At 45.8% G+C, this 27,960-nt stretch overlaps 3 protein-coding genes across 4 annotated transcripts; 2 read left to right on the top strand and 1 right to left on the bottom strand.

The window, feature by feature from the left end:
* Positions 1–542: 542 nt before the first annotated feature.
* KDELR3 (KDEL endoplasmic reticulum protein retention receptor 3) lies at positions 543–5,868 on the top strand. Its single transcript, XM_084506241.1, has 5 exons — positions 543–1,278; positions 1,980–2,080; positions 2,451–2,609; positions 2,792–3,044; positions 5,092–5,868. The coding sequence occupies exons 1-5, from the start codon at positions 1,188–1,190 to the stop codon at positions 5,130–5,132; spliced, it is 645 nt and encodes a 214-aa protein (XP_084362367.1). The 5' UTR covers positions 543–1,187; the 3' UTR covers positions 5,133–5,868.
* Positions 5,860–26,087, bottom strand: DDX17 (DEAD-box helicase 17). Of its 2 annotated transcripts, none has more exons than XM_084506146.1 (13): positions 25,953–26,087; positions 21,658–21,808; positions 19,525–19,624; positions 19,245–19,378; positions 18,436–18,501; positions 18,008–18,149; positions 15,953–16,113; positions 15,680–15,852; positions 15,250–15,360; positions 14,692–14,753; positions 14,275–14,334; positions 9,774–10,013; positions 5,860–9,092 (listed from the first exon to the last, which is right to left on the bottom strand). In XM_084506146.1, the coding sequence occupies exons 1-13, from the start codon at positions 25,994–25,996 to the stop codon at positions 8,569–8,571; spliced, it is 1,968 nt and encodes a 655-aa protein (XP_084362272.1). In that variant the 5' UTR covers positions 25,997–26,087; the 3' UTR covers positions 5,860–8,568. The 2 variants fall into 2 exon arrangements, with proteins under 2 accessions (XP_084362272.1, XP_084362273.1); XM_084506147.1 differs by lacking the exon at positions 25,953–26,087 and adding an exon at positions 21,975–22,181.
* LOC311427997 (uncharacterized protein) lies at positions 25,276–27,431 on the top strand (the record flags this gene model as incomplete). The annotated part of the gene is made up of 3 exons (XM_084505515.1): positions 25,276–25,336; positions 25,924–26,521; positions 27,283–27,431. 3 exons carry the CDS (start codon positions 25,276–25,278, stop codon positions 27,371–27,373), a joined length of 750 nt encoding a protein of 249 aa, XP_084361641.1. The 3' UTR covers positions 27,374–27,431.
* Between the last annotated feature and the right edge of the window lie 529 nt (positions 27,432–27,960).

The raw sequence follows: 27,960 nt of genomic DNA on the forward strand, positions 1-27,960 counted from the left end.
GAGGAGGATCGGCTTCACCCCCGGGATGGGTCAACAAGCAAAGCACCAGAGGATGATGAGGGTTGTCAGACGTTGTTCTCCAAGGGCTGGGAGGGGATCCTAAATCCCTAAATCCTCCACCCCGCTCTGCACACCCCTGCCTCGGTTCCCTCGTGGGCAGCAGCCCTCGTTTCTCGGCGATCTGCGGGTGTTTCCCAGCCCAACCTGCGAGCGCGGCTGGAGGAGCCCGGCACGGCAGGTGCTGCAGCGGCGAGGAGGGAAAACCCACAGGCAGCGCGATGGGCAGGGAGGAAATGTATGCAAATGCATTCAGAAAGGAAGCCGGCGATGCTAATAGCCTTGTTAGTAAGCACCAGGAATAATATTTGTACTCTTTAATCATTAGGGACGCTGCCCCGGGCGATGTGCCCGTAAGGGATGGAGACCTGAGCCAAGTGCCTGGGGGCAAAGGCTGGGCACAGCCTCTCCTGCCCCTCTCGGCACCCCAAAATAAACAGGGTTTGGCTCAGGGTTGGTCCAGCCGAGCTTTTGGGTGCGTTTGGACTCGGTGAAGGTCTCCTCTCAATCCCCTGCTGCTAAGGGGTAAGGATGGCAGCACCGAGGTGCCCCTTCCTCTTGCTTGATTCCCGCTGCCCCACCGGGACACGAGGTCGCAGCAGCCCGACAAGCGGCGTCCCCTCTGCCTTTGCTCCTTTAAGGACGCTTCCACGTGTAACTTGAGACAAGTAGGGGAAAAGAGAGGAAGGGGAGGAAGAAAAAAAAAAAAAAAAAAAAGGAAAAGGGAAAAATAGCGCAGTTATTCCCGCCTCCGCCTCCTCCTTTGCCTCCTCCCCGGCCAGCCGGGAGCCACGTCACCCAGCGCTGGCTTTGGGGCTGCTCAGCACAGCCCGGCCCGGCCGACGGGACAAAACCCAACTTTTTGCCCAGGCCCTGAAGGTTTGGGAAAGGAAAAAATCCCCACGGTGGGGACATCAAGGCAGGGGGGTGCCCGGCCTGGAGGGCAGGGGGAGAGGCGCTTGGAAGAGGGGCTGAGCTTTCCTCCGCCAGAAGAAGAGAGCTGCAGGCGGCGGGAGGAGGAGGAGGAGGAAAGTTCAGCGGGACGTGAGCGAGAGTTTGGCCGAGGATAAAGCTCCCCGCGGGGTTTTAGGGCCGCCCTCGCCCACCAGCGCCAAGGGGCCTGAGCCACCATGAACGTCTTCCGCATCCTGGGGGACATCTCCCACTTGCTGGCCATCATCATCCTCCTGCTGAAGATCCACAGGTCCAAGTCCTGCGCCGGTGAGTGCCAGGGAAGGAGGGGACCCTGCCCAGACAACGACTGCACCCAGGCCCTTGGGGGGCATCAGCCTCCTCCTCCTCCTCCTCCCTGCTGCTTCTCCCACCCCTTGCTGGTAGCCCTGGGTGGGTTTTTCGCCAAACCCTGACCTTGGGGCTTTGCTGCAGCTTGCAGGAGCCTCCACCAGCCCGGCACGGGGCGGTTTCCCCGCCAGGAGGGAGCAGGAGGTGCTGGAAGGATGTGATGTGGCACGGCACGCCGCCACCGCGCAGGTGTTTGGCTGGGGGCGATAAGGTGGAAAAGGAGAAGTTGCGGTGGCACCAAAAGCCATCACCTCCAGGGAAAAACTGCTCCAGGCTGGAGGCCCTGCCAAAAAGCGGGCAGGCTCCCGAGGCTGCTCGGGCAAGGGATGGGGAGAGGTTGCTTCCCGCAGGCAGATTTGGTTCGGGGTTGGGAGCCGCAGTGACTCAGCAGCACCCATCCCACTGCAATCCCCCGGTGCGGCAGGTGGCACAGCACACAAACCCACGGCGGGGCGGGCAGGCGCGTGGAGGGAGCCAGGCAGGGAAGGGAAAGGGTTTTTTTCTTGGTGGCGAGGCCGGCCGTGTGAGTACACGGCTGCTCACAACGAAGGCACGAGGCTAAACCCGCACCCGAATTTGTTTTCCTCTCACCTGCCTGCCCGCCTCTCCCTGCCATGCAGGTATCTCTGGGAAGAGCCAGATCCTCTTCGCCCTGGTCTTCACAACCCGCTACCTGGACCTGTTCACCACCTTCATCTCCGCCTACAACACCGTGATGAAGGTAAGGAGGGGCAGCACGAAAACGAGAGGGTTCCCTCGGCTGGCCATGGTTTCCTGGGGAAGGTGAGGGTGCACCTTCACCACGCTGGCTTTTCAGCCAGAGGGAGGAAGGAGAAACTCCATCTCCTCCAACCATCACCAAATCCACAGTGGGTTATAGACAGAAGGGCAGCTAAAGATGCTCCCTGTGGTGTCGCCAGTCCTCTATCGACCACAAAACCCCCTCACTGCCACATTTAGCCCACCAAAAGCAGAACAAGATGCAGTGAACCAAGGCTGGGCGTCCTTCTGCAGCAGGAACCTTAACAGTTGTCTCTCTCCAAGCGCTGGTGGGGTGACCGAGCTCTCTTCATCTTCCTCCCCTCCCCCAGGTCATTTTTTTGATATGCGCCTACGTCACCGTCTACATGATCTACGTGAGATTTCGGAAGACGTTTGACAGCGAGAACGACTCCTTCCGCCTGGAGTTCCTGCTGGTCCCCGTCACGGGCCTGGCCTTCCTGGAGAACCACAGCTTCACCCCGCTGGAGGTGAGGAGACCGTGGGGCTGGGGAGGGACACAGCAGCCCAGGATGTTAAATAAATTAGATTTTTATTGCCAAAAGCGTGAGGGAGGTGATGCTGGCAGGCCTCAGAGAGCACACCGCCTCTGGATGCCATCTTCTCTCAGTGCCATGGGCAGGCCCGCGTCCTCACCGCCTTGGTTTTGCAGATACTCTGGACCTTCTCCATCTACCTGGAGTCCGTGGCCATCCTCCCGCAGCTCTTCATGATCAGCAAGACGGGGGAAGCGGAGACCATCACCACCCACTACCTTTTCTTCCTGGGCCTCTACCGCGCCCTCTACATCGCCAACTGGGTCTGGCGCTACCACACCGAGAAGTTCTACGACCAGATCGCGGTGGTGTCCGGCGTGGTGCAAACCATCTTCTACTGCGACTTCTTCTATCTCTACGTTACCAAAGGTTGGTGTAAATCCAAAAAATTTCATTCAGCCTTCTTGCGCTGGGCGGTGGGGCTGCAGCTTGCGCTGTTAAGCCCGACGTGAGTTTATCTTGTGCTGTGTTTGGGTAGAAATTAAACCAGAGCTCAGCCTGGTTTAACCCACCCTAGGAAGTTAACAATTTCGGCATATTCGCTTCCATGTACGTTTTGACAGATTATGTATGAATCACGCAGAAAAAAAAAAAAAAACTAGAGGGGGGAGGAAAAAATAGCCGCAGGCAGACGCCGTACCTGAGAAAGCAACTGCAGACATATGGAGGTTTTATTAAGCCTACTTTTTCTTGTGGTGTAAAAGATGCAGCGTTCCCAAGAGCTGATTCTGTAGGAAGGCAGGCATCTGCACGTACAAGACACTCCCTTCTGTTTGCCAAAACCAGCTGCCCCTTCTGCTGCAGCGCTCTGCTCGGGTAGAGGGCTGCATACCAGAGCGAAGGAGCTCATCATGGGCATAAAATTTGGTAGCACACGCGATGGTTTGCTGAGACTGAAAAAAAAAATAGACTCGCTTTTCTGTTGAGGAGGGTGGAATTTGACAAAATGTAGCCAAACGAACAAATATTTTCTTCTTTGTTTGCATTTCCCAGCTAGGCTGCCAAAACCAGTAGGGACAAGCCTGTGTTTGAGGTTTTGGGGGGTGGACCTTTAGGGGCTTCACGCGATATTCCTGCTGATGGAGAGGTGACAGGAGCACTGAGCAGGTCAAGCACATTCAGACTTCCTTCCATCATTGAAAAAAAATCTCTGTGGCTAAAAAACTACTTTGTAAAACCACCATCAAGGCGCTCCACGTCAATTCCTTTTTTTTTTTTCCTTCTTCCACTAATTCCCATTTTAGCTTCGCTTAATTCATATGTCCTGCGTCCTTCCACATTTTGTTAGAAACCCACAGCCTTTGCAGTTGTGGAAGGTGGAACAAAAGGGGAGAAAAGGAACCAACTGCTGGCTTCGGGCTTTGCATCAGGAGCGACAAAGCCACAAAATTTAGATGATACAGGAGGGAAAAGAAAAAAATATATGTATTTGTCCCTGGGACATCACAGCAGGAAGAGAATTGCCTTTTTTTTTTTTTCTCTTCCCTCTTTTATTTTACACCAGTTTCTGGATCATGTGGAAGAAAAGGTGACTGGAGATATGCAAATACTCTGCAGTCATTTATGGAAACCAGAAATATTATAGCAGGTTGCATCTCTCTTACACTCTTGCAAAAAAAGCATCTTTTCAAAACATTTCTAACACGGAGGAGCTCAGACAAAAGGGCAGCGATTCCGATAAGAAAAGCAAGGCTGTGTTATATAAAGAAACCTATTTAATAAGGCTTCAGAGCCGATACCAAAGCATTGTAAAGGGACTTTTATATAATGCGAGTTCTCTTTATCTTGTTTTCAAAACTCGACGAGCCGCTTTCTGTTTAACACGAGGACCTGAAAGGTATTTGGAGGAAGCTTTCAGCTCCCAAAAGCTCGTGTTTCAGAGCGGTTGAGGGTGGGAGCATCTGCTCCAGCCCCCTGCTGACAGCAGGGTCGCCTAGAGCAGGTTCCCCCAGGCCACGTGCAGTCAGGTTCTGAGCATCACCAGAGTGGAGGCACCAGGGCTCTGTGGGCAGCCTGTGCCAGCATTTGACCACCTTTACAGTAAAAATTAAAAATAAAAAATAAAACACACCTTTTTTTCATGTATTTAAATGGAATTGCCCATTGCCTCTTACCTGCCACTGGCCACCACACCAAGGGGCCTCCTATCCAACCTGCCTCCACCAGGTGAGATGGGGCGTGCTGGGTCTGGCCACAGGCCGCCTTCATGGCACGTTCTCTATTTAAAAATTAAATAAGACCAAAAATGCCATCAGGGATAAAACAGGCTCCATATTACATCATCAAGGGAAAAAAAATGGGGAAATTTTGGTGTGCAGACTTGACAATGCACTATCTAGCACTCCAAACAGCAGGTTCGAGAAGTGTTTCCTTGTTTCAACAATATCCCTTCCTTACCTTCTCTTTGTCCTTTCAGTCCTAAAAGGGAAGAAGCTCAGTCTTCCAATGCCTGTTTGAAGACATTCCCACAGACAACCCAAGAAATTCCGAAGATGAAGCTCTTAGGATGACAGCTTTCCTTTCCTGGCCCTTGTTGACTGAAGAACGGCTCAGCTGAGCTTCACTCGAGTGCCAGGAAGACAACGGGGCCTGGAAAGCGGGTCTGCTTTTCGCCTGGATGAGATTCTCCCTCCATTTTTTTTTTTTTTTTTTTTTTTGTATTTTTAACTTGAATTTGGTGCTATTCAGTAGTGCTGGCCAATACTAAGATAGTACAAATCACTCTCTCCCTGCTTTTCTCAACACTCACCTCCAAAACATGCCTCTGCTTTGACCCTGAGGCACTAGAGGGAATAAAAGGGAAATAAAGGGTCGCTGCATGTTAGCTCTTCAGCAAGTGCCTGTAGCAAAGGGAACACTTCATTACGCAAAGGCCACGACTGGCTCATTCCACACGTGGCCACATCTGACACGGCAGATGCTGTTTTAACTATGAGCAGCCCCCTAAAGTTAGCTCTGCCTGAACCCCACTCTCTAAGGGCCTCCAATCTTCCCGTGTATTCAATCCCCACTCACCCGCCTGCAGTGACTGTTCCTCGTGTCCTACAAACGAGGGACGTTTCGATTAAAATCAGAGGGGTGCCAGCAGGTGTTTCCAACTCCCTGGATGTGACTTTTTTCCAGAACGGGGGAGAACAGGGGCAAAGACTGTTTTACACTCCAAAAATAAAGACAAAGCTCACCATTTTATTGACAACAGTGTTTTTATTTATACCTACAAAAGAAAACAAGATGGTATCAAAAGGACAATTTACAAACTAAGAATAGTAACATAGCTCTTAGTATCCTGTGTCTGAACACCACAGATCTATGAATCTCTCAATTCAAGTCTTCATTAATACAACAGGAATGTGTTCAGAGACCAGCAAGTGTGAAACGAGATGCTGATCCCACACAAAGCCACTAACCCTTCCATTGTTCAGAGAAGTCCAAACAGTAAATTTCTTCAGGAAGTGGGAGGGGAGGAGACACCCGAGTCGTTCGACACTCCCACAGAACTTTTACAGATCGAAAAAAAAACAATGCAAACACTACTAGACGCTAACGCTTTTTAATCAACAAGGGCCCTCCAGCTGGGAGATGGAACAGAGCAGCGAGCACCAGGTGGGACAGGGGCAGCACATGCCGCGGTGCCTTGATGCGGTCAACATCTGGTTAACACTCTGAGCTGAGCCGAGCCCCTGGACTTCAGCTGACCTCAGTGACAATAAAGCACTGCGGGACTTGGCGCGTCACGTTTACACCTGCGCAAGTCCCCCCCGAAAAAGAAGTGAAAGCTATAGCAGACTATAAGGCAGCTTTGGTGGTCCAGAGACCCTTTTTAAAGCCGGTCAGCAAGATGTCCTACTCCTACGCCCCTCCAACACATTTCTGCATCAAATTCATAAATCTTTTTTAAAAAAGGTCAAAATAAAATACAGCTCTACGCTTGCTTGTGAGGGAGGCCAAAGACAGATCAGTCAGTGCCTGGATAAATGAAATGTTTCTGGCTTTCACTTGAACACAAGCAAAGAAATTTCCTGCCCAAGCAATGGAATTTGAGATGGGATGAGGGAAACAAGGTTCTGAAAAATCTCTCCCTTTCCTCTCCTTGTCAGCAACCTACCTGTGTACTGCACAAGAAAATGTGCATTCACCCCCCAAAATTATACTCTGGGATTTTTTTTTATTTATTTTTTTTTAAAAAAAGAAATAATTTCTGTATAAGCAAGCTCTTTTCCTGGGCTATAAGAAGTTCCACTCTGCTACAGAAGGGGTGGGCTGCCTTGCTCATCCATATGCAAGAACGCCAACAGAAAAAAAAAAAAAAGAAAAAAAAAAAGAAAGAAAACAACCTGCACTCTCATAATGCAAAGATTATGCCTCACAAACCAGGAGATGTATCCATTCTTTTGTCACGTTCTCAGATCAAGAGCAGCCAACTCCTATTATCATCTACTGTCTCTGAACCGTCTGGTATTAGAAGTAACAAGTCGACAACATGCTTTACTAAAGGGGAAAACCCCTCACACCCACCTTAGCCTGTAAAATAAACATTTTTTTTTATTATTATTTATTTACGTATTTACTAAAATTCCACTCTTCTCTAACATTTTCTAAAATGCTACCTACCTGCAAGAGCTGAGCTCAAAGGGACCAATGGATCGGGGAAATGCACTCAAAAAGCCAGGAAAAGCAATAGTCAGAGCAAGGTACAAAAGAAAGAAAGCTTCAGAATTAAGATGCACTAACCAGCTCACTCCTTACCTCATGGAAAGGAGATTCCAGGCAATCTCCTCCTCCTCCTCCCTTCCTCCCCTTACACCCCCCGCCCCCCCACCCCCCAGCCCACCCTATTCAAACCTCTTAAGTGCAGAAAACTCTGTCACGTTTTGTTCGGCGTAGTGGCATTGAGAACACTCCCCGTGGCAACACGCAGTTTGTTCAGGACAAACGAGATCTGCTGTTCAGGATCTCCGTTCGGTTTCATTTCTGGGCTCTCAAATAAGACTCCTCTCAATAAACCCAACAATAGGAACTTGAGAGCAGAAACGAGTTGGAGTAATGAGGTTGCATGCATTTACAGTGCTGCAGTTTCACGATCGTAGGGCAAGAACTTATTTGGCCAAACACTACAGCAGCAGCAGCACCTACAGCGCCTGTATCTAGCTTCCAGGTACTGAATCCATGACAGGTTTGGTCACCAACACCGGGGTTTTAATCCCAACTTCCCTGCTACAGGTCCCAGGAGGTGGGACTGCTGCTTCCAGAGCTGCAGGAAATGCCAACAACCTGCGTGGGTCATTACTCAGAACACCGCCCCACCGAGACAAATGAGCAGAGTTTTCCTATAGAAAGTTACCTATGATAGATTACAAGCAACGATAGTGAGCTATTAAAAAATAAAAATTAAAGATTAGGAAAAGTGAGCGTTGCTCCCTTGCATTTATCATGTTAAATGAACTGCGTTTTGGCTCCCCAAAGTTCCCCACCTCTCTGGATACTTCCTGAAATTAAGTTAACGCATTACAGGATAGAAACTTCCTCCCCTCAAAGCAAGGATTCACACAAACCTTAGACACCAAGATGATCGAGCTGGGACCTATCTGCCTTATACCCATTTCGTTTTAGAGAAAATAAAATTTCCAATTTCCTCAACATGCAAGACAAAAAATAATAAATTTTCCAGTCAACTATATATATCTCTTAAAAAAAAAAAAAAAAGGGAAAAAAAAAAAAGGACAGGGTCAGTAATGTGGACTGGGGGCCATTTTTGATGGGCTCAAGGGATCTGGATGGTGAATTCTAAGCCTAACCTGCATGAGAGAGAGACACCACAATGGGAAAGAAGAGAAAGAAAAGGTTCCTTTAAATGCAAGAGGTCTACACTGGTCACCAGCAGGCGAGAGTGGTCTCATTTGCGTGAGGGGGGCGGGGGCGGGGGAGGGGGCGGGTACTGGTAGGTGGCAGTCTGTCCCATATAGCCCATCACGTTAGTGGCAGGGGGCTGAGGAAACTGTTGTGACATGAGCGGCTGTGGCTGCTGGCCCGAGCGCCCCACCATCCCTGCATACTGCTGTTGGGTAGTGCTCTGTGAGGTTCTCCCAGCGGTGGCAGCTGTGGTGCTGGCACCATAGCCACTAGCACTGTACTCTGCAGTGCCATAGCCACTCGTGCCATAGGCAGCTGCTCCATAGCTCCCTTGAGTGTAACCATACTGGCTCTGTGCTGCCCCAAAAGCGGAATTTGGGCTCCCGTAGGCACTGCCATAGGTCTTGTTGGCTCCGTTGGCATAACTGTCACCACGCTCACGGTCTCTGAAGCCACCTGAGTCTCTCCGGCCCTCTTTCACTCCCCGGAGCCTCCTGTCACACTCTTCCTGGTACATCAGGTTAGGGTTGTTTACTGAACTGCTCGTTCGGTAACGAGAACGGCCTCCTGGCGATGGATACGGTTAAGATTTAGTACCGTGAACACGTCTTAAAACAACGACCTCCGGTAATCCCACCACCCTTCCCCTCCCTTCTACAGCCACAACGCTGCCCACGAGGAGCAAGTTGTTTTGACTGTAATTTCCCTGCGTGTCTGCGTTCATCCCTGCGTTTTGTTCAAGGAGCAGAGGCAAAGCTCAGAAAGTTTTCTTAATGCGTGCACCCAGAGCCAAAGGAAACAGAAGAAACTCAGGACTAACTCGGAAAGGTAATTAAACTGATTATTCCTTCAGGGGGAGGGAGGAAAAGTAGTCTCAGTCCCTGAAGGTTCAGTCAGAATTTCCCTTCGCTGGTTTCTATTTTGCATGCGTACGCACAGGCATCCCGTTACCTGTGTTTAGGTAGGAGGTGCGAGGAATTAATTCAAGCAAAATTAGTTGTGTGAGGACCTCATCAGGAGGAAAAAAAGAAAAAAAAAAATTCTCCAACTAAGTTTTAATGGTGGACTACCTCTTTCTTGGAGAGAAATACTGCGTTTCCTGAACACCTTGAGGTCTTAGGTACAAAACTATCATTAATCTGTCTAGCCTTAAACTCGTACTTACTATTTCCTTACCCTCTTTTCATCTTCCCTCCCTCAAAACAGAGAAGCTATTCCCTACGTAGCCCTTTCCCCATGTGCCTTTACCTCCACCACCACCTCCTCCTCCTCTGTGGTCCACAAGCTGCATCAGCTTTGGATTGATGGCTTGATTGGCTTCTTCCAACACTTTGATAAGCTCCCTGGCTTGTTTCAGGTTTCCTGGGGTGAAGAACGTGTACGCGGTACCTTTGTTGGTACTGCGCGCGGTGCGGCCAATACGGTGCACGTAATCTTCAGAGCTGTTCGGATAGTCGTAGTTTATCACAAATTTTACATCTTCCACGTCTTGTGAAGTGCCCAGGCGCCAAGCACAGTGAGAGGGTGGGGTTGAGGAAAGGGGAGAAGAAGAGAGGACGTGCCAACGAAAGGTGGGGAGCACGAATGCAGGTGACAGTAATAAGAAAAAAAAAAAACACATCACAAAGTTAGTAACTGCATGGAACAGATACAAGACAGACTCATCCCAAAAGAGTAGAAGACTCCGATTTACGATCATCAGGCACAAAGATCAGTGTCCTGAAAAAGAGTGGTGGTTTTAAAGCAGTTTTTCCCTGCACTCAAATTCATCCTCCCCGGAATGCATTTCTCTGTACTCCATTGATGTTTTTCAATGAGTTAAATGAGTTTTGTACTTTTTTTTTTTTTTTCTCCAAAACACAATCTCGATGGTGAAAACGACACCATCAGGCACAGCAAACTGGGGTGGAGGAAGGGTAGGACTGCCACGGTAAAGCTTTTACTCTGTTGGGAGAAGTCTAACAAATAATAACAGTAATGAGATCACTTACCTTCCACTTAGCAACATGAAATAAAACGCAAGTAAAAATCATTTACAATCCTAAAATACAGTGATCTACCTCTCCTAGCCTGAAGTTTAAGACACTCCAATCTCACTATCATTCAGCTCATTAAAACTCATTAAAAACTGTTCAGATCATACCTAGAATACCTTAACTTAGCTTCATACTTATGAGAATGCATTACACTAACATTTCACCGTACTGTTCTGTCCAGTTCTCAGCAGCTTTTGTAATTTGGGCCATCCTGCTTTCTGTTTACGATTCCCTACTTCCCGTGTCAAATGGAAGCAGGAAATAAAGCGACCAAAGTTGCTAACGTGCTGTAAAATATGAGAATTTCAGAGATCAGAACCGCTCACCTCTCAGTGAGACTTCAGAAGCTCATGAGACAGAATCCAAGTAAATGTTAGTGTAACGCTTCAGTGAAAGCATTTGAAGTACCAAAAGCACCTATTTGCTACGGTATAGAATGTTTTTTAAAAAAATAAAGCATGGCATTACAGTAAGTCACCTAACAGCTCATAAAAAAAAAAATCTGTGTTTTAAGATGAATATTCTGAAAATATCCAAGATAAAACACAGATTTTTTTTGTGATTTCCTTTCCTTTTTTTTTTTTTTTTTTTTTTTTTTAAAGAGAGAAACATTCTCTGTTTGTTACCAGACCGATGCACACTCCCTCCTCCTGTGGGAAACCGCTGCAGCCGATCCCGTCTCTTTGCCTTTTATTTTTGGCGGCCTCCTTTCGAAAACTCCGCCCTCTGACACGGGACCACTGGAGCGCGGGGAGCATGCATCAAGGGTCCGTGGCAGCGAGAAGTCCCCACACACGCTCACTCTGTGAACTGGCTTAGACGCTTCTCTGTAGCCCCATTTGGTTGGGAAGCGCCGGAGAACCTGGGTTCAGGTAAAGGTTTCAGGTCCTCCAACGCTTTTTGTCCCCGATTTGGGGCTCTTAGGGGCATTTGTCAAAAAAAATGCAGGTACAAAAATTACGTCCAAGGGGTCAGACTGCATCTATTGCCCAGACTGCATCAATTTCAAAGGGGGGCGTAGGAAAAATAAAAACGAGACGGTTGTGGTGGCAAGAGGGGGGACTTTATGTCTGTTTCTTATTACAGCAAAGGGGGGGCTCCTCAGTCTTTGCTGACTCCAAAGTCCTGAATCACACCAAAAAAAGGGAGTGAGAAGGCAGGTTTCACAGGGGGCTGCGCGAGTCTCCAGCTAGGGTCCTTGATGCAACAGGTTTTGTTTTTTTTTTTTAAAAGGGGAAAGCGAAATAAAGAGAGGAGTACATATGACAGATTGCATCTTCCCAGCCAGGGCGTAACTACTCTGACAGGTTGCAGGCTCCAGGAGCCTCAGTCAGTCCCATTCTGCACATCCATCAGTAGCAAAGCAACTTGCATTAGCACAGGGGATACAAGGGCGTGCTTTCCTGGCAGGAAGCGCAGGGAAGCACAGCTACCGATGCAGACAGCGCTGACTTGACTGGGGAGGACTGGGAAGAATGGGAAGGCAGGAAGAGGAAAAATGGAAGGGTGGTTTCCAGACTAGAAAGTGATCCTGGGAGAGCACGCAGCTGGCTGAAGAGAGACCCGAGCAAGTGCAAGACTCGGCTCCTCCAGCCTAGCATGCTCCAGAGCGCTCGTGCACGCTCACAGTCTTCCTGCGCTTTTAGAAGATAACGTGGCAGGATCTAGAATTGAAGCTGTCGAGCATTTCTGACAGCTACTTGGGAAACATGCCCTTTGTCAGACCATCAGAATACCCTACGGCACAGACAGTCTCCGATTATTAATCAGAAGGGACAAAAACTAGCAGACATGCTAGTCTAGAGAGCTGTTTCAACCATCAATGTAGATGTGCCCCCACCCCTGCACTGAGAATGATCTGTAGCTGATATCAAAGTTTCTGTTAAAGAAAACAAAACAAAACAAATTCAATGTTTTTAGTTTAATAGACTGAACAAAAAAAAATAAATAAAAAAAATAATCAGTGCAGAGAGAGGACCTCACTCCAGGGAATCATCACAAAGAAGTCATTATGGGACTCAGAACTTACCTGGAAGAAGCTTTTTTGAAACCAATGTTCCATTAGGAAGAGGGAAAGCCCTGGTGACTCAGCCAAAAGGCGCGCGCCCCTGTTTTATGTTATTTAGGTAGAAGCCTTCACTTTCCAGGATCTTGGAGGAAGTCGTCCAGAAGTTTGCCAGTTAAGTGACTTATTTTAAGAAGCAGCAAACTCAGGGCCCCAAAACAAGCAGAGATGTTGTTCAGTAACAAGAAACAGACTCTGGTACCTTCCCCCCACAGCTCAGGCGAGGTGGAGGATGGGAAGTGGGGAGACTGTTTTCTGAAGTGTTATCCAATTGAGTAGTTTTGGGGGAGTGTTTTTTTGGAGGGGAGTGAAGCTGTTTTAAATGTCTAGGCAAGATGCACAAAGAAGCTACCAGCACATAGCAAGCCTGTTTAAAAAACGCTGCTAGAGAAAGCAGCTCTCTTTCATACAAACTGGTTTCAGGCCTCAGTCCCTTCTCCCAACAGGCCCAAGTACTAACTGCACAGGTCCAGACATGACCCTAGAGGGCAGAGACTGAAGTCCAGATAATCACCTCTCTGAGGAAGTGTTGGATGTGTTGGTTTTTTTTGGGGGGGGTGGAGTGGAGGGGGGCAGGGAAGTAGGGGTGCAGGTTGTGTGAACAAAGGCTGCCAAATCTAGTAATGGTCTGCCTGTGTTAAAGTGACCATATGATGCACAGCACAGCCACCCTTTCAGCATATGGAAAAACAGAGCTCAGATAACTGGGATTTTTTAATAAACCAGAGATTTTTCTGAGCTTATCTGCAATGACTTGCAGTAATTTTGTCTGAAGTTTACCGTAACAAGACACTGACCCCCAAGGGGTTTATCTTCTACCAAACTCGGGGGGGGTGGAATATCCAGTGCTCGTCATTAAGCTAAGAGCACCTCAGAAGTCATCCTCCTCTTCTACGAGTGGGCAGAGGTACAGGGACTGTGCTTAGCACGCAGTGTTTCACCACACAAATATGCTTATTTAAAAAGGGGGCGCAACTGATGCATCCAGACAGATCATTTTCAAGCCACCAAGAACAGAGCGGCACAATTTCGATTCAGTTACACATTTGGGTAGCGCTACGTTAGTGGCCATATATGATCTCAGTGGTCCTGCCTAGAAGGAGCACGGAGGAGGGAAGTTACGTGTCAAGACCAAAAATCTGGAGCAGTGCTTTCTCAGATGTGAATACATCTGCGGGGAAAACATGCGTGTATGCTGGGGTTTGTATGTTCAAATCTGGGGGGGGGATTATGCAGGGAGAATATTAGCTATTTGCCGTTGAAATGCTCTCCCACAACGTCCTACTTGGGCTTTATCTGACAGGCTCTGAACAGAGCAATCCATCCCTACCATCCAGCAACAAAAGCTGGATCTGGGGAAGAAGTGAGTGTGGTGGAAGGGTTGGGTTGCATAATTGGACGTCTCTTCTCCCTCTTGGCGATCGATTAGTCATGCCTAGGCCTTGCTGCAGACCAAAGCCTGTTCATTAGGAGCAGGAAGAGACTTTGAATATGAAAGAAAAAAAAAAGATTAATGTTAAAAAACGTATTTCACATGTGGGGGAAAATCACGCTTTGAATTTTTTTTTTTTTTAAAAAAAGAAAACATATTTCAGTCCAAAGAAGAAAAATATGCAGCAGTAGGCAAGAGTGGTCTATGTGTACAAACCTAGCCCACGAGATGCAACGTCGGTAGCAATGAGGATAGGAGCCTTTCCAGAACGAAACTCTGTAAAACAAAGCATGCTATGAAGTAAGATTTTTAAAAAAGATAAAGTTACCTGAACTTGATTTACACTAAATGCTCATTTTCCAGAATCTAGGCAAGATAACTTCATAAACCCCAGCAAGTCAGGATATAAGGTGTCAACTAGTTTTCAAAATCCAGCTCTCTGTGTTAAGCAATCATCCCATTCCATTTTTGAATTAAAATAAAATAAAAATACAAGCACTGAAATTAACAGCACAAAAGCAAAAGGCCTTCGAAAAGCATCTCTTGGTCATAGAGACAAAAGAAAGCCTAAGAACAGCACATCTGAATTACATACAGCAGCCCGAGTTATCCTCCCCTCAGCGACGGACTCACCATTAAGCACCCAATCTCTTTCCGGCTGACTCTTGTCTCCATGGATACACATAGCTGGCCAACTGCCAAACAGAGATGCACATTAGTATAGGCAGAAAGTACATATATTAAAGGCAACAGGAAGCTTTATTGACATTTCAGTAAAAAGGCTGAAAAAAATATGCATTTCTCAAGTGTTTTAATGCCCTGTCCCCCTCCTCTGGCCTTCATCTACTTACTGTGCATACAATTTTGTTTCTTGCACATTAAACCCATTAATTATATAGCAGCCATCTAAGCCCAACCATGTTTGTGAAATTAATAATTTGTCACTTCATTATGTCAGTATTCTTACATACTGAAAGCTGCACGGTTTACAAATATTCTCTCTTGCACTAAGGCTTTGATGGATTGGAACCTTCTAGGAAATTAAGGCTGAATTCAGCCAAACTGAATTGAAAGAAAGAACCGAAGTGACAGGTTGTTCCTAACTATAGCACCGCGAACATTCAGACCTCACTGCTTTTATTACAGTTTCTGTTTCCCACTAGCAGCAAAGGGTAGGGGGAGGCTAATCACCCATCTCTGCGCATCCTTCGAGTGAGATCATCACATCGCCTCTTTGTCTCCACAAAGATGATGGTTTTATTCTCCTTCTCTGCCATGATTTCTTCCATCAATTGTATCAGCCTAAAATAGGAAGGAGAGCTAGTGTAGATATCCACATATACAGGAATACAGGAATGCTGTCGCAGTTTAAGAAAACGTATAATACACATCCACATCAACAAAGCCAGAATTCAGCACGCAGAATTTAGCTCTTCTGTACAATGGTACGGTGAGAATATATGCAACAGACTGGATAATTACAGGACTTGTTTGGTAACATTCAAAAGGTTAAATAATACCGCAAAGAACTCCACTATTCAGAATTCACATTTGGCTTAGAAAACAATGTAGATTTTCAAGTGCAGCTTAAAAACCTGAAATGGTAGGCAAGTCAACGTACTTATGGTCTTTCTCGCTTTCCATGCATACATCCACTATCTGCAGGATATTGTGGTTGGCACTCAGCTCCAAATTCCCCACATTGATCTGAACGTAGTCCTGTAGGAAGTCCTCAGCAAGCTGGCGCACTTCTTTTGGCCAGGTGGCACTCCACATCAGAGTCTGTCTGTCAGGCTATGAAAAAGGGGACAAAAAAAAAAAAAAAGATTTATTTAAGGTAGTGGGCTTTGGATGGGAAACCGAGGGAGGCTGTCCTTCAACAAGGTTCACGTACCCTGATCTGGTCAACAATTTTACGAATTTGGGGTTCAAATCCCATGTCCAGCATTCTGTCCGCTTCATCCAGCACAAGGTAGGTACACCGACGCAGGTTGGTCTTTCCTGCCTCAAGGAAGTCAATCAAGCGACCCGGTGTAGCAATGCAGATCTCCACACCTTCAAAACAGAAGGAGGAAAAAGAATGAGGCTCTTCATTTGAATGTCAATTGGTATTTTTAGTTGGAATGAATCACCTTCCAGAGCAAAATTGTTTAAATAAAATGAAAAAGCACCACCCTCATCCATACCCAAGATTGAGTCATTTCAGTAGAAGCCCTAGTTTCTTTTAATAATTCATTTTTTTTTTCCATTCTGAAATTACTGTTACAGTGCCATTAGAATAATAAATGCAGTGCAGAAGCTAAAAGCCTACTGTCAGAACACACCTGCAAAGCGCTGCCCAAAAATCAAAACTGAAATAAGCTTCTACTCAACCCTGACCTACCTTCAGCCAGAATTACACAGCCTGGAGAGCTCTCCAGTAAAAATAGAACTGAACTGCAGCTAAACTCTACACGTTAAACAAACATGAAGTGCTCTTCTTGCTGTACAGGTCAAATTAGTTCCACTTCTTTTTTTTTTTTTATTTTTTAAAAAAAGGTATATAAAACCAAACCATAGCCTTTAACGTTGAATAATTATACCCTAAGCATGACAGACAACCATCCAGCCTGTAACTTAGTGTAAAAACAGAACTCAGCTATTCTTAAGCTAGTATCAGGTATGACAAATTATACTTTTTTTTTTTTTTTTTTTTAAACAAGGGACTGATTTCCACCAATCTCCAAATCTTAAAGGTGTATTCTTAAGTGTCATAGAAACAATCACTGAAGTTATGCTTAGAGAAATAGTGAGGTGAAAAAAATTAAAAATAGCTTTGCTGATACTTCACTTTCAGATGCAGAGCATTTTGCAACAGCCCAGATCGTTATGTCTGTGTCAGCTTGGACTCCTCAGAGCTGATGAAGCTGGACATACTTTCAGTTTCTATAAAGCTCACGCAAGAATTAGATTTCTAACAGAGTCGCTGGTCTTCCAGAGAGACTGAAAAAACTGCACTCTGTTGTCAGTGAGGTACTACTCCAAAATAAATTCAGTAAATACCCGGAAAACCACAACTGACAAAAAAATATGATTTTTCATCTCTACGTACTCAAGAATTTTTGTTGCAGCAAGCACTAAGCAACCATCCAAAGACAGAAACACCTAAAAGGACTGAAAAAAGGACTGCAAGCATGGAATCTGTCCACGTCCTCTAACCAAAAGGTTTTCACCATATGTGGGAGAATGTCTATTGTACAGCACTCCAGGAAGGTGTAAAAAAAACCCACCACATTGATCCTCCCATGGTCTCTTCATGTAACATCTCCACCATTGAAAATGCTATTTTTTTATTGGATGCACTACCATTTTTTTGATCAGAGCTATCCCACAGCCTTCTGCTACATGATTTCATCCCATTATTGTAGTGTTCAAGAGCAGCTCTTCAAGCCACAGTGATAAATTTTGTTTAAATTAACCCCATGGGGCAGCATGACCAGAAAGAGAGCCTAGTCCTTAAGAACAAGGAAGTACCAGGAAAAAACAAACAAACAAACCACTGTCTAAAGAAGTTTCTATGAATTCAGAAATTACACTTTAGTATTTGAACAAACTTAGGTGGAAAACTTGATCTGGCTTAAGAAAAAAATCATTCCTTAATCTTGCTGCTACTGCACCTTCTCAAAATAATCTGTCCTTTCTGACAGGTTGCTTCCCCTCCCCCTTCCTAAGTCCTGTTGACCTTCGTGAGTGGAAAGTTCAGAAAATGGAAGGAGATCTAATATCCGAGTAAGTCATTATACAACAGAGAAGAAAATTATTATACGCACTACCATTTTAACTGGAAAAAGAGATAGCCACTCACCTCTCCAAACAGAATTAAGATTACTTTCAAGGTTACTGATATTTTGCAACACCATCTCCTACAGAATCTTGCAGACCCCCATTTTAAAGATCTCAGTGAAATTACCTCTTTCTAGATCTCTGATCTGGGGACCTTTGGGTGCTCCTCCATATATGCAGGTACTCTTCAGCCTTGAACATTTGCCATAATCATCAGCCACTTGCTGCACCTGCTGGGCCAACTCCCTGGTTGGTGCTAGAACCAAGCACTGCAGAAGGAATCAGTTCAGGTTAGCCAAGCTGTACACACATCCCTAACTTCAGGGCTCTGCTCAAATACCATAAGCAAAGCCGGACCATCTGCTCTCTATTCGCTAAAACATTTAAATATCCTTAAGATTATGTCAGCAATTGCACAAATTTCAACTAATGAGTGGGATGTTCACATTGTGATTGTAAACACTCTCTACTTACTACTCTGATACACCAATTAAATAAAGCACATCTCATTAATGGTGCCACACACAGAAAGGAAGAGAATTGACAAGCACTTACAATTGGGCCATCCCCTCTCTCCAAATATGGCTGGTGGTTGATGTGAACGATCGCAGGCAACAAGTACTGAAACAGAAGAATTCTAAGTCAAGACACAGGACTTCAATATTCAATGCCAGTGACCACCTGCCATGACAGCTGGACCACAGCAGGAGCCCACTTAGCCTAACAGGCCTTCAGAATCCAGTACGTAATGTTCCAAAGATAGGTAGAAACCTCAGCTATATTAAGATCAGGATTTTGCAAAACCAGGTATTTGCATTTACCCAACAGAAGAAATGATTTGCAGAGCTGCTGAGCAACCATAACTGCTTCTGGCAAGAGTAAAAAACAGAGGTGCTTAGCACCTCTGAAGAGAAAGCTCATTTAAAATTTGGAGCCTACATTAGTAGAATTGAGCAACCTTTGCTCTGAACAGTGCTTTTCATAAAGCATAGAATTGCTTCTTGACCGCTGCAGATAAAATTAATGCCTTAATGAAGACTCAACCATCCTTTATTTTAACTTGTATAGTTAACAAAACAAATAGGCACATACTAGTTATTAAACTGCAACATAAGCATGGACCAAAGAGAAGAGGCTAAGCATCAGAGAGACATGCAAAACACATGCCTGTGGATAAGACAGGCTGGATGGGTTGAGGCTTAATTCTCACCCATGATGCAATAAAGAAAGCTTTAAAAACATGTCATCACCTCACTCTACGCTTGTAGTACTGTCAAGATGAAAAACTAGTAACAAGCAGCCAAGGATCATTTCCAGAAGGCAACTGTGGAAAGAAATAACACATAGACGAGGAGAACACGCACCGCTAGTGTCTTCCCGGAGCCAGTCTGCGCAATGCCCACCATATCGCGACCACTGAGAGCGAGTGGAAAACCTTGGCACTGAATTGGAGTGGGTTCTGTGAAATTCTGGTCCATCAAGGCATCCATCACGTACTCTAAGGATTTAAGAAAGGAAAAAAAAATCTTAAAGGCCAACTGAGGTTATATGCAACTTCAGAAGACCTTTTGGAAATGAAACAGGCCTTAGCACTTGCTGCCTTTGAATAATCCACATTTTCTTAAAGAATGGTAAAATACTTACGCGGAAAGCTACACTGGTGGAAGGCAAACACAGGCTTGGGGCAGCCCTCCATTCCTCGAATTGTTATCTCTTTCTTCCTTCTCAGTTCTTCAACTTCATACTATTGACATGGAAAAAAAAAAAAAACAACAACAAAGAAATGCTGAGCATCAGCAGAGACTTACAGTGCATGCATCTATTATTTGACTTAACGCCTCTTACTAACAGTTTAGTTTGGCAGATCAGATGGACAAGAAGGTCTAAGGATAGCTCTCCTAAGGATTTTACCCCAAGATTCACGTAGGTTCTCCAGCACGCAAAAAGTTGGGAGTTCTCTGTGCAGCCTAAAGGAACTGATGCCTGTTTCCTTCCAAGCAGTCTTTTTAATGAAAAGTGCATTAATATTATCTTTTAAAAGCTTTTACCCATCTTCCAGAAGGCAGAACTTATCAAGAGCTTCAAAAGTCAACAGAGGCAGAGGAACAGATTAAATGAATTTTGTGTGACAGTGCTGAGAACTAAACAAATTAGATAGGCCCTAATATACAACAAACAAGCAGAAAGCAGGGCAGTCCTGCTCCTTCCATTAAAATATTCCAGGAGTGGCTAAGTACGTTGCTCTTGCTGCACAGCCTGCAACTCAGAAATATCACTTAGAACCTTGTTTTAAGCAGCATTTCTTTTCTGCATGAAAGCAGCTCAAACAACATTGTGATGGAATGCTAAGGCCCCACAATATTTACTACTGTTTCTAAAACACGTATCCACATAAGAACAGTTTTAGGATTAGGAAAGGTGTGATGCTTTGTTGTTGTTTTTTTCCTATGTTATATTACAAGCCCAAAAGCACTCAGCAACTTGCTTCCACAATTTGTTACCTTATTCTAACACTCACCAAAAATCAATAGAAAAATGCACTTTATCCAAAGCAGTAAATTTACTGTTTATGAAAAATTTAGAGCTCAAACAAAAGTTTAAAACTAAAACTATATATATTAAAAAAAAATAAGAATAATGTGAAAATCCTTTTACTTTTAGCTGGCTAAAGCAAATACAGCACCTAAAGCTAACTGGTTCAGTAGCTCAAGTTGCTGTCTTTGAACAGCCACTGTCTCCTTTATGCCATAAAACCTTGCCATGAATACGTGGCTTGAAGATGTGTAAGTATGTGCAATTGGATAAGAAAACGTTTTGTTTTCTTCAAGTTCCCTTGCATTAAGAATAAAACCTGTTAGTTTCTAAATATAAGAAGACATGAAAGAGGAGGAAAAAAACTAGACTAGCTGGGTAGGAAGGGGAGATGATCTATAAATGCAGAGTGCTGTGTCCAGCTCTGAGCCCCCAGTGCATGAAGGACGTTGTTTAACCAGGCGTGTCCAATTACGGCAGGGAAAGCTAGAGGCCAAGGTACAGGCTGTGCAAAGACTGGGAGCACCAGAGTCGTGCAGCTTGGGAAAGAGAGGACTAACGAGGGAATCTAACAGCTATTCTCAACTACCTGATCGGTGTTACAGAGATGGAGGCAGACTCTTGAAATTCCAATTAGTTATCAGTAGAAAAAAACACCATGAGAAGCATTAAAACCTGGGACAGCCTCTCAGACAGGGTTCAGACTCTCACCACCCTGAGGGATATCCAAAGATAGAGCAAGGTGCTGAGCAACCTCCTCTGCTGTGGGGCTGAGGATTAGATGAGCTGTGTCCCAAGGTTCTGGTTTTTCAGCCTGAATTATTATTACAAAACCGTAGGCCTTCCAAATGTTTCTCAACTGTTTATGCCACTCTGTTCTTTATTTTAGGTTCTTCCAGGGCCTCGCCAGTATTACAGCTTTTAAGTTCTCCAGTCTGAATCCTCAGTGACGAAGCGTGACATTCTTGTTGGTTAATTTCAAATAACTAGACCGCAGTAGCATTACGATGATGCATTACAAATGACCAAATGTAAAAAAAAACTTGCGTAAAGACAGCTGAAAACAGAAGCATCGTGTTTGCTGATGTTACAATGACTCTGCTATCCAGCAGAGTACACGCACACTGAACAAACTCAACAAAGACAGTTCTATTACACGCTGTCCCAGACATCCTAGGACATGATTTTCCACTTGTGACATTTTGCTGTACGTAAAAATGAAACAGAAAGAAGCTAATGACTTACTGGAGTAAGCCTGGCCACTTCTGGATGTTCCACATAAAAATTCTTCTCAAACTTGGGTAGTTCATTCAAATCCCATTTTCTCTTACGTAAGCGTTCCCCCGGATTACCAAATTTCTTTGGAGGAAGAGGACCTCCACGACTTGCTCCAAAGCTGCAAATGTCAACGTTAATTATAAACAATGTAATTAGTCTGGAATTTGAATGTTTCTTAAGCATTTTACACTGCTCCCACACCCCAGGTTGACACATGAGCATAATATTCTACCAAAATTCACCCCCTCCAAGAAAATTGCTATGGTAATATTTGTAACATTCACCTGCCCAAAGTCCATTCTAAGCCAAACCCGTCCTAGAGGTTGCTTCCAGTACAGCCATTTTTTTTTTTTAAGTCACTGCCTTAAAGCTTCTGTCACCAAGCTTCTGTCTCTTGGTTCCCTCTCCTGGGACAAAGCTGCTGGTACAGCTACAGCAATTATTTTGTATCGAAGCTGAGAGTATAAATAAAACAGGATAGATGCAAGGGGTGGGAAAAATCTCTAATCGCAAGTTCCTTGTATCTCAAGGCTAGTTTTCGCACAAAAATAGCTATTTCACCTTCTCCCTGTGTCCTCTCTCCTTTCTTATCAAGCAGTGTGCCTCAAATAAAAAACAAGTCAAGACAGAAAGTAAACAAGTCCACCCAAGCTTGGAAGACTATGCATAATGCTGGAACCAAAGCAATAAAGCTTTTGTTTTCAAAAAAAGAAAGAGTAGCAGAAGAAAAATACATAAAAGCACCCAGGAAAAATTTTATCCCTTTTCAAACACTTCTGATAAAGATTCAAGAGAGTAAAAAAAAAATAAAAATAAAAATGCTTAACTCTGCTTAAAATTTCCTAACAGCCACTTAGAAATTACTGTTCTCCCTCTCACCTCAGTTTTATTCACCCAGTTATTTTAATACTCTGAAGAAGGGTAAGAACTGTCATAACTCATGGATGCACTGCATGAAACATGAGCTTCTGGTAAGGATTAAGAATAACTGAAAACTGGGTAGTATAAATATTTTAATTATCAAAAACATTATCAATGATTCTGTATTTTACAATTCCGCCAGCTAGTTATAGTTCTTTCATTCATATCATACAAACACAGCAGGAGGCACTTTTCCAACAGCTATCAGATCAAATTTTGTCCTAATGCAAATTCTGGTTAATAAAGCTACAGCTTTTCGCAGAACATGAATTCATGAGAAGCGCCTGCTTTTAGAGAACAAATCCACAACGTCTGCACTTTATGCAAGCAGTCTGCTAGTAAATAAAAACAGTTAATGAAACAAACCGAACGCAACAAAAATCCCCAAGCAGTTTTCATACTGTAACTCGAGGAGAGAAGGGCTTGATAAAAACTAAAATAGATTTGAAGGAAATTTTTGCGTTATCCTAATTACAAGGCTCTCTGTTCAGACATTAGCTACATCTGCTCTTTAAATTGCTTCCCAATGGAAATTACAAGTGACAGAGACTGAGAGACCAAAAAAGCGGAACTCAAAATGTATTAACAGGAACAAGGGGTTATGCTGTTGGAAAAACTAAGTGTGGCAGATATAATTTAAAACCTGGGAAGTAAATTCTAAAATGCTTGTCTTGATGAAACTGCTTCATTAAGCCTCCTCTCTCCTGTATAAATACCCTTTATTTTCTCATCATATTTTTACGAGAACCTGTATGTCAGCATTTTTTGTCACATGCAAAAACTGTAAAACACAACTTCAGAAACTCAGCATTATGTTTTCTTTTGGACAAAGTAACAAAAAAATGTACAAATTATCACGTAAGGGAACACTCACATTTACTAAGGATTTCTGCTGCTGATCATGCTAACCTGAGGTCAAAATGGCAACTCTTTACATTTCTGAGTTGTTCTAACAAAAGGCAGAGGCAGTTTCACTGAAGTCAACTGGCAGGTCAGAGGGTGAGAGAGTTTCCTTGTGGAAGGAAACACGTGGAAGAACAGACTGGACACTGAAACAGCTGTGGACTGTGGGCATTTGCTCCACAGATATCCAGAGGGAAAAATCAATACGTTCTGCTTGAAAGTCGTGCAGTTTCAGTTCTCCGTTCTCACGCACAACATGGCTGCACGCTGACCTGGAAGAAGGGAGCCCCGCAGCATTCCTGAAACGCTGCCTCTGCTAACCTGGCAGCCTCTGACGCCTCGTGTTCCCATCACAAGCAACTAGATTCCGATTCCAGTTAAACTACTTTAAATCTGGGATCATTTCACTGATTTTCCAACAGCTCTCCTGTCCAGTAAGTGGAAATTCAGGCTGACCCAAAATATTCTTCTCTAACTCTACTGTGCCACCATTTCTGGGACAGAACTGAGCAAGTTTATTACACTCCAGAGCAAAACAGGACGGTTTCCCATCCCAAGAAGCCACCTACAGCTTGTTCCTAGCAGGAAGGAAACAGAAAGCCCGCATTTGTTAGGCAATGAAAGAATCAGTACTGAGAAGGTGGTAAGCTTCCAAACACAGCGTGCTGGGTGGTCCCAAGTTTTCACAGAGGTTCTTTATGAAGGATGATGCATGTTGGTGGTTACAAATACTTCCACACCTTAAATAAATGTGTGTAACAAGCTGAAGCCTGATACATTACACGATTTCCTGATACATTACGTGATTTTCAACTCAAATGTCCAAAAACTTGACAGAGAAGCACAAAGACACTCCTTTTACTCATGCAAAACTCCTGATTTAAAAGAGAAGCAACCATTTATAATCAAAATCTTTATGCAGAAGGGGATTACACACATTTTAAGGCATGCTAAGTATCGTAACAACACTTTGGACAGAGTTTGTTTTGTGTGTTGTTTTTTTTTTTAGGGAACCGCATAGAAATCTGCGTTCTCAAACTTGCTCCCTGAACTCCAAAAACAGCTGGGGGTCTCAACTATCTCAGACTTGCCAAAGCATTCACTGCAACGTCCTTGCGTTACACTGAGCTGGAAAGCTCACGGTGAAAAAAAAAACACCAAAACCCTCCTCTGCATTGGGAAAAAAAAAAAAAAAAAAGGATCTTTAAGTTCAAAGTGTGAAATATGGAGGTAAAGATAAAGCAGAAAATACGACTATCTCTCTCCACAGATGAAGAGAAACTAAACGCTAAAATGGATTTCAACATAAACAAAATGTTCTTCAGTCTCCCAGTAGGAGAGAAGGGAAAAATAATAATAAAAAACGTAAGACTCATTCTTAATATGGCAGACTAGATCTAATTTGGTAACAAAACTCACATGACATGTTTATTGTTAATCCTTGCGAACGGAGGCCTAGCTGCTTGGGATTTGAAGGGCAGAACGTGCCACTCTCCTAAACAGGGCTTAATTTTCTCTTAAAGAATGGCCTGGGATGAAAGCCTTATTACTTTTAGCACATAAAACCAAGCCTCAAACTATTTACGTACTATAACGCCATCCTATGCTGTACTTGCCCTACACTACCCACAGCACTTAGAATTTTTTTTTTTTTAAACTGCCATCCTTGGGTGAAAAAGACATTAAGCCTGCAAAAACCTTTTCCAACGCCAGCTTCCTTTCAACAGTGGCCTCAGAAGTACCAAGCGCTAGGCCTCAGCCATGCCAGACAGACAACTCCCGTTCGATCGCTACGTCAGCTTGGTCATGCTCGTTAAGTGTGGTCCAGGGCCATGTTTACTGAGCTCGGCCTCCTGAGAACGCGAGTCCCCCGCACGGCAGCAGCTTTCAATCTCATTTCCTCTCACGATAAGCCCGGGAGTGCAGCCGGGGGAGACCTTTCACCAACTGCCATCTTTCTAAGAAGTCCAGGAGGAGCAATGCAATGACAGCCAGAAGGGCAGCAGCGTGGCCAGCCACCCTTGCCAGGGCCACTGGGACTTTCAGGGTTTGCAGGGGGGGGGAGGAGAGGGGCAGGAGAACAGGGGTGGCAAAAAAAAATAAATATAGATAGATAGATAGATATAAAGGGAATGAGCAGAAAAGGGAGGCCTGATTGCAAGCAAGCACTTGTGAAGAATAGAAAACATAATATACAATATATAGCCCCCCACTCCTTGCTGCTAGAAATAAAGTTCCCAGTCCCTCCAACACCCCCCCACCCTCGTAACACAAAAAAACGGGGAAATCTCCCCCCAACACCACAACGGGGTCGTGCCGTGTCCCCCCCAGCCCCCCAACCCCCCCCCAGCCCCTCACACGGCGCTGAGGGCCCCTTCCACAGCCCTCCCCCCCCCCCCCAAACCCCAGCCCGGCCTTCCTCGACCCCCCCCCCTTACCCGCCGCGGTCTCGGTCGCGCCCCCGGTCCCCGAAGCCCCTCATCGCCCCCGGGGGGGTGGGCGAGAGGCAGCGGAAGGCCGGCCGTGGCGACGGCGAGGGGCTGGGGGTGCGGGGAGACGGGCCAGCCAGGGGCGGCTGCGTCTCGGAGGAATCGCTCTGCGCCACCTCGCCTCTCGGGTGGGACACGAAAGGAGAAGAATTCGTCAGGGGGTCCGCGACCCGCTGGACGTCGGCGGAGGGGACGGCGGGGCTCTCGGTCGGCTCCAGGGCCCGTGGCGTGTGGAGACGCTCGCGTCTTCTTCCTCCGGGCTCCCGGCACAAAATGGCCGCCGCCGCCCCAACCCGCTCGCCTTACGTTACGGGCGGCCCGGCGCTGCGCAAACTGCGGCCCTCGCAAAATGCCTACGCTTATTCCCGGAAGCCAACTACGCCCCGAAGCGGCTCGGCGCCGCGCTTCTCCGGGCGGCGCGGCGGGTACGAAAGCCGCGTAGCGCCCGTCGGCTCCGACAGCCCCGGCGCGCGGAGGGGAGGGAGGGGAGCAGCGCTCTTCCTATTCCTCAAAGTCAGGTACGCAAGGAGTCAATGGCGTAACCCCTTCCAGCGGGTAGCGAAAAGCGGGGCCGAGGCGCACGTTACGTAAGTGCGCGGCGTACGCAGGTTGCGTAACTCCGGCTGACGTAGAGGAGGAAGAGCGCGGCCGTTTGGCGTAAAATTCTTCCGCGGGCTGCGCGCGGAGGGTTGGCGGCGGGTCGCGGCGTTACGCCAATCGCGCGGCGTAGCGGCGCTTGGAGAATACGGCCCGGCGCCCGTCGGCCCCGCGGAGGCGGGCGGCGGGGCTGAGGGGACGGTGATGGCGGCGGGGGGCCCGGGGGACCCGGCCCGGCCCCGGGGGCTTTTTCGGGGTCCCGCAGGTCCCCTCGGGCCGGGTTTCGCCCGCAGGGCACCGTACACAGCGCCGGGAACGGCAGCAGCCATGATGTGGGCTTTCTGCCCTTATAAATGGCCTGCTGGGCCTGGGGATCGCGGCTTGGCCACGGTCCGTGGGGCTGGAAGCACTGGGTTGTGTGTAACACTCGGGATAGTTTTAAAATTTTTAACGCAGGCGGTGTCAGGAGGCCTGTATTTGCCTTTTAGCCCTGATTGGCTAAGCATAGGTAATTTTTTGGGAGATAAATAGTTACTCAGAGGCAACTACTTGGTATCCATTTAGCTTACTTGCTACTTGAACGCATACAAATACACATTATAGCAGCAAACCAATTCCCGATTTTACTGCCCTTACAATGTCGCCTTCATAAACTTCATAAATTCTCCATGATATTTTGTAGAACCTCCTCCTGCAACGTGCGGGGCCTGTGTGCTGCGGGGAGGACTCTGCGTGGGGCGTACTGCCCATGGGTACGGCCTGTCAGTGTCTGACGCCGAAAATGGAGCAGAAAATCCAAACGAAACAACAAAAATTAACTCTGTATTGTATGATATGCATCGTACGTGATAGAATTGTGTATTGAATTGTGCAAGAAGTAGAGCTTATGGTGGTGAGAGTGAAATATCCTTATATATATATATATATAATTATATATATATAATAACATAATAAAATGTGAAACGTGCTGTGCTTGTACTTCTAGCACCTATCAGGCCGTCCTGGCACCAGAATTTTTGGCTGGTGGTGATCTGTGTGCACAAGCCAAAGTAAGGCCTTGCCTGAACGAAGGCCACGCAGTCAGCAGTGCTTTCCAGGCTATCAGATTGTCAAAAATCAGCTGCACTGGCAGAAGAGAAAGTGAGTCCCCTTTGCTTTTGAACCCTTGAAGTTAACAAATAACTCAGCCTGGAGCCAGGCATAAATACAAGATGTGTTAAGAAACCGCTACAAGAAGGTTTGTTGAACCTTCGGGTTTGTCACAGCGTAAACTCGCTGAAGTTAAACTTTGGCTTTTCTTTGATGATTTTCTGGCCACTGCTGTGTTTGTACTTCATATTACCTTATATGCATTAGTTAA

The sequence above is a fragment of the Aythya ferina genome (genome assembly GCF_964211825.1).
Source record: "Aythya ferina genome assembly, chromosome: 1".
Taxonomy (NCBI): Eukaryota; Metazoa; Chordata; class Aves; order Anseriformes; family Anatidae; genus Aythya; species Aythya ferina.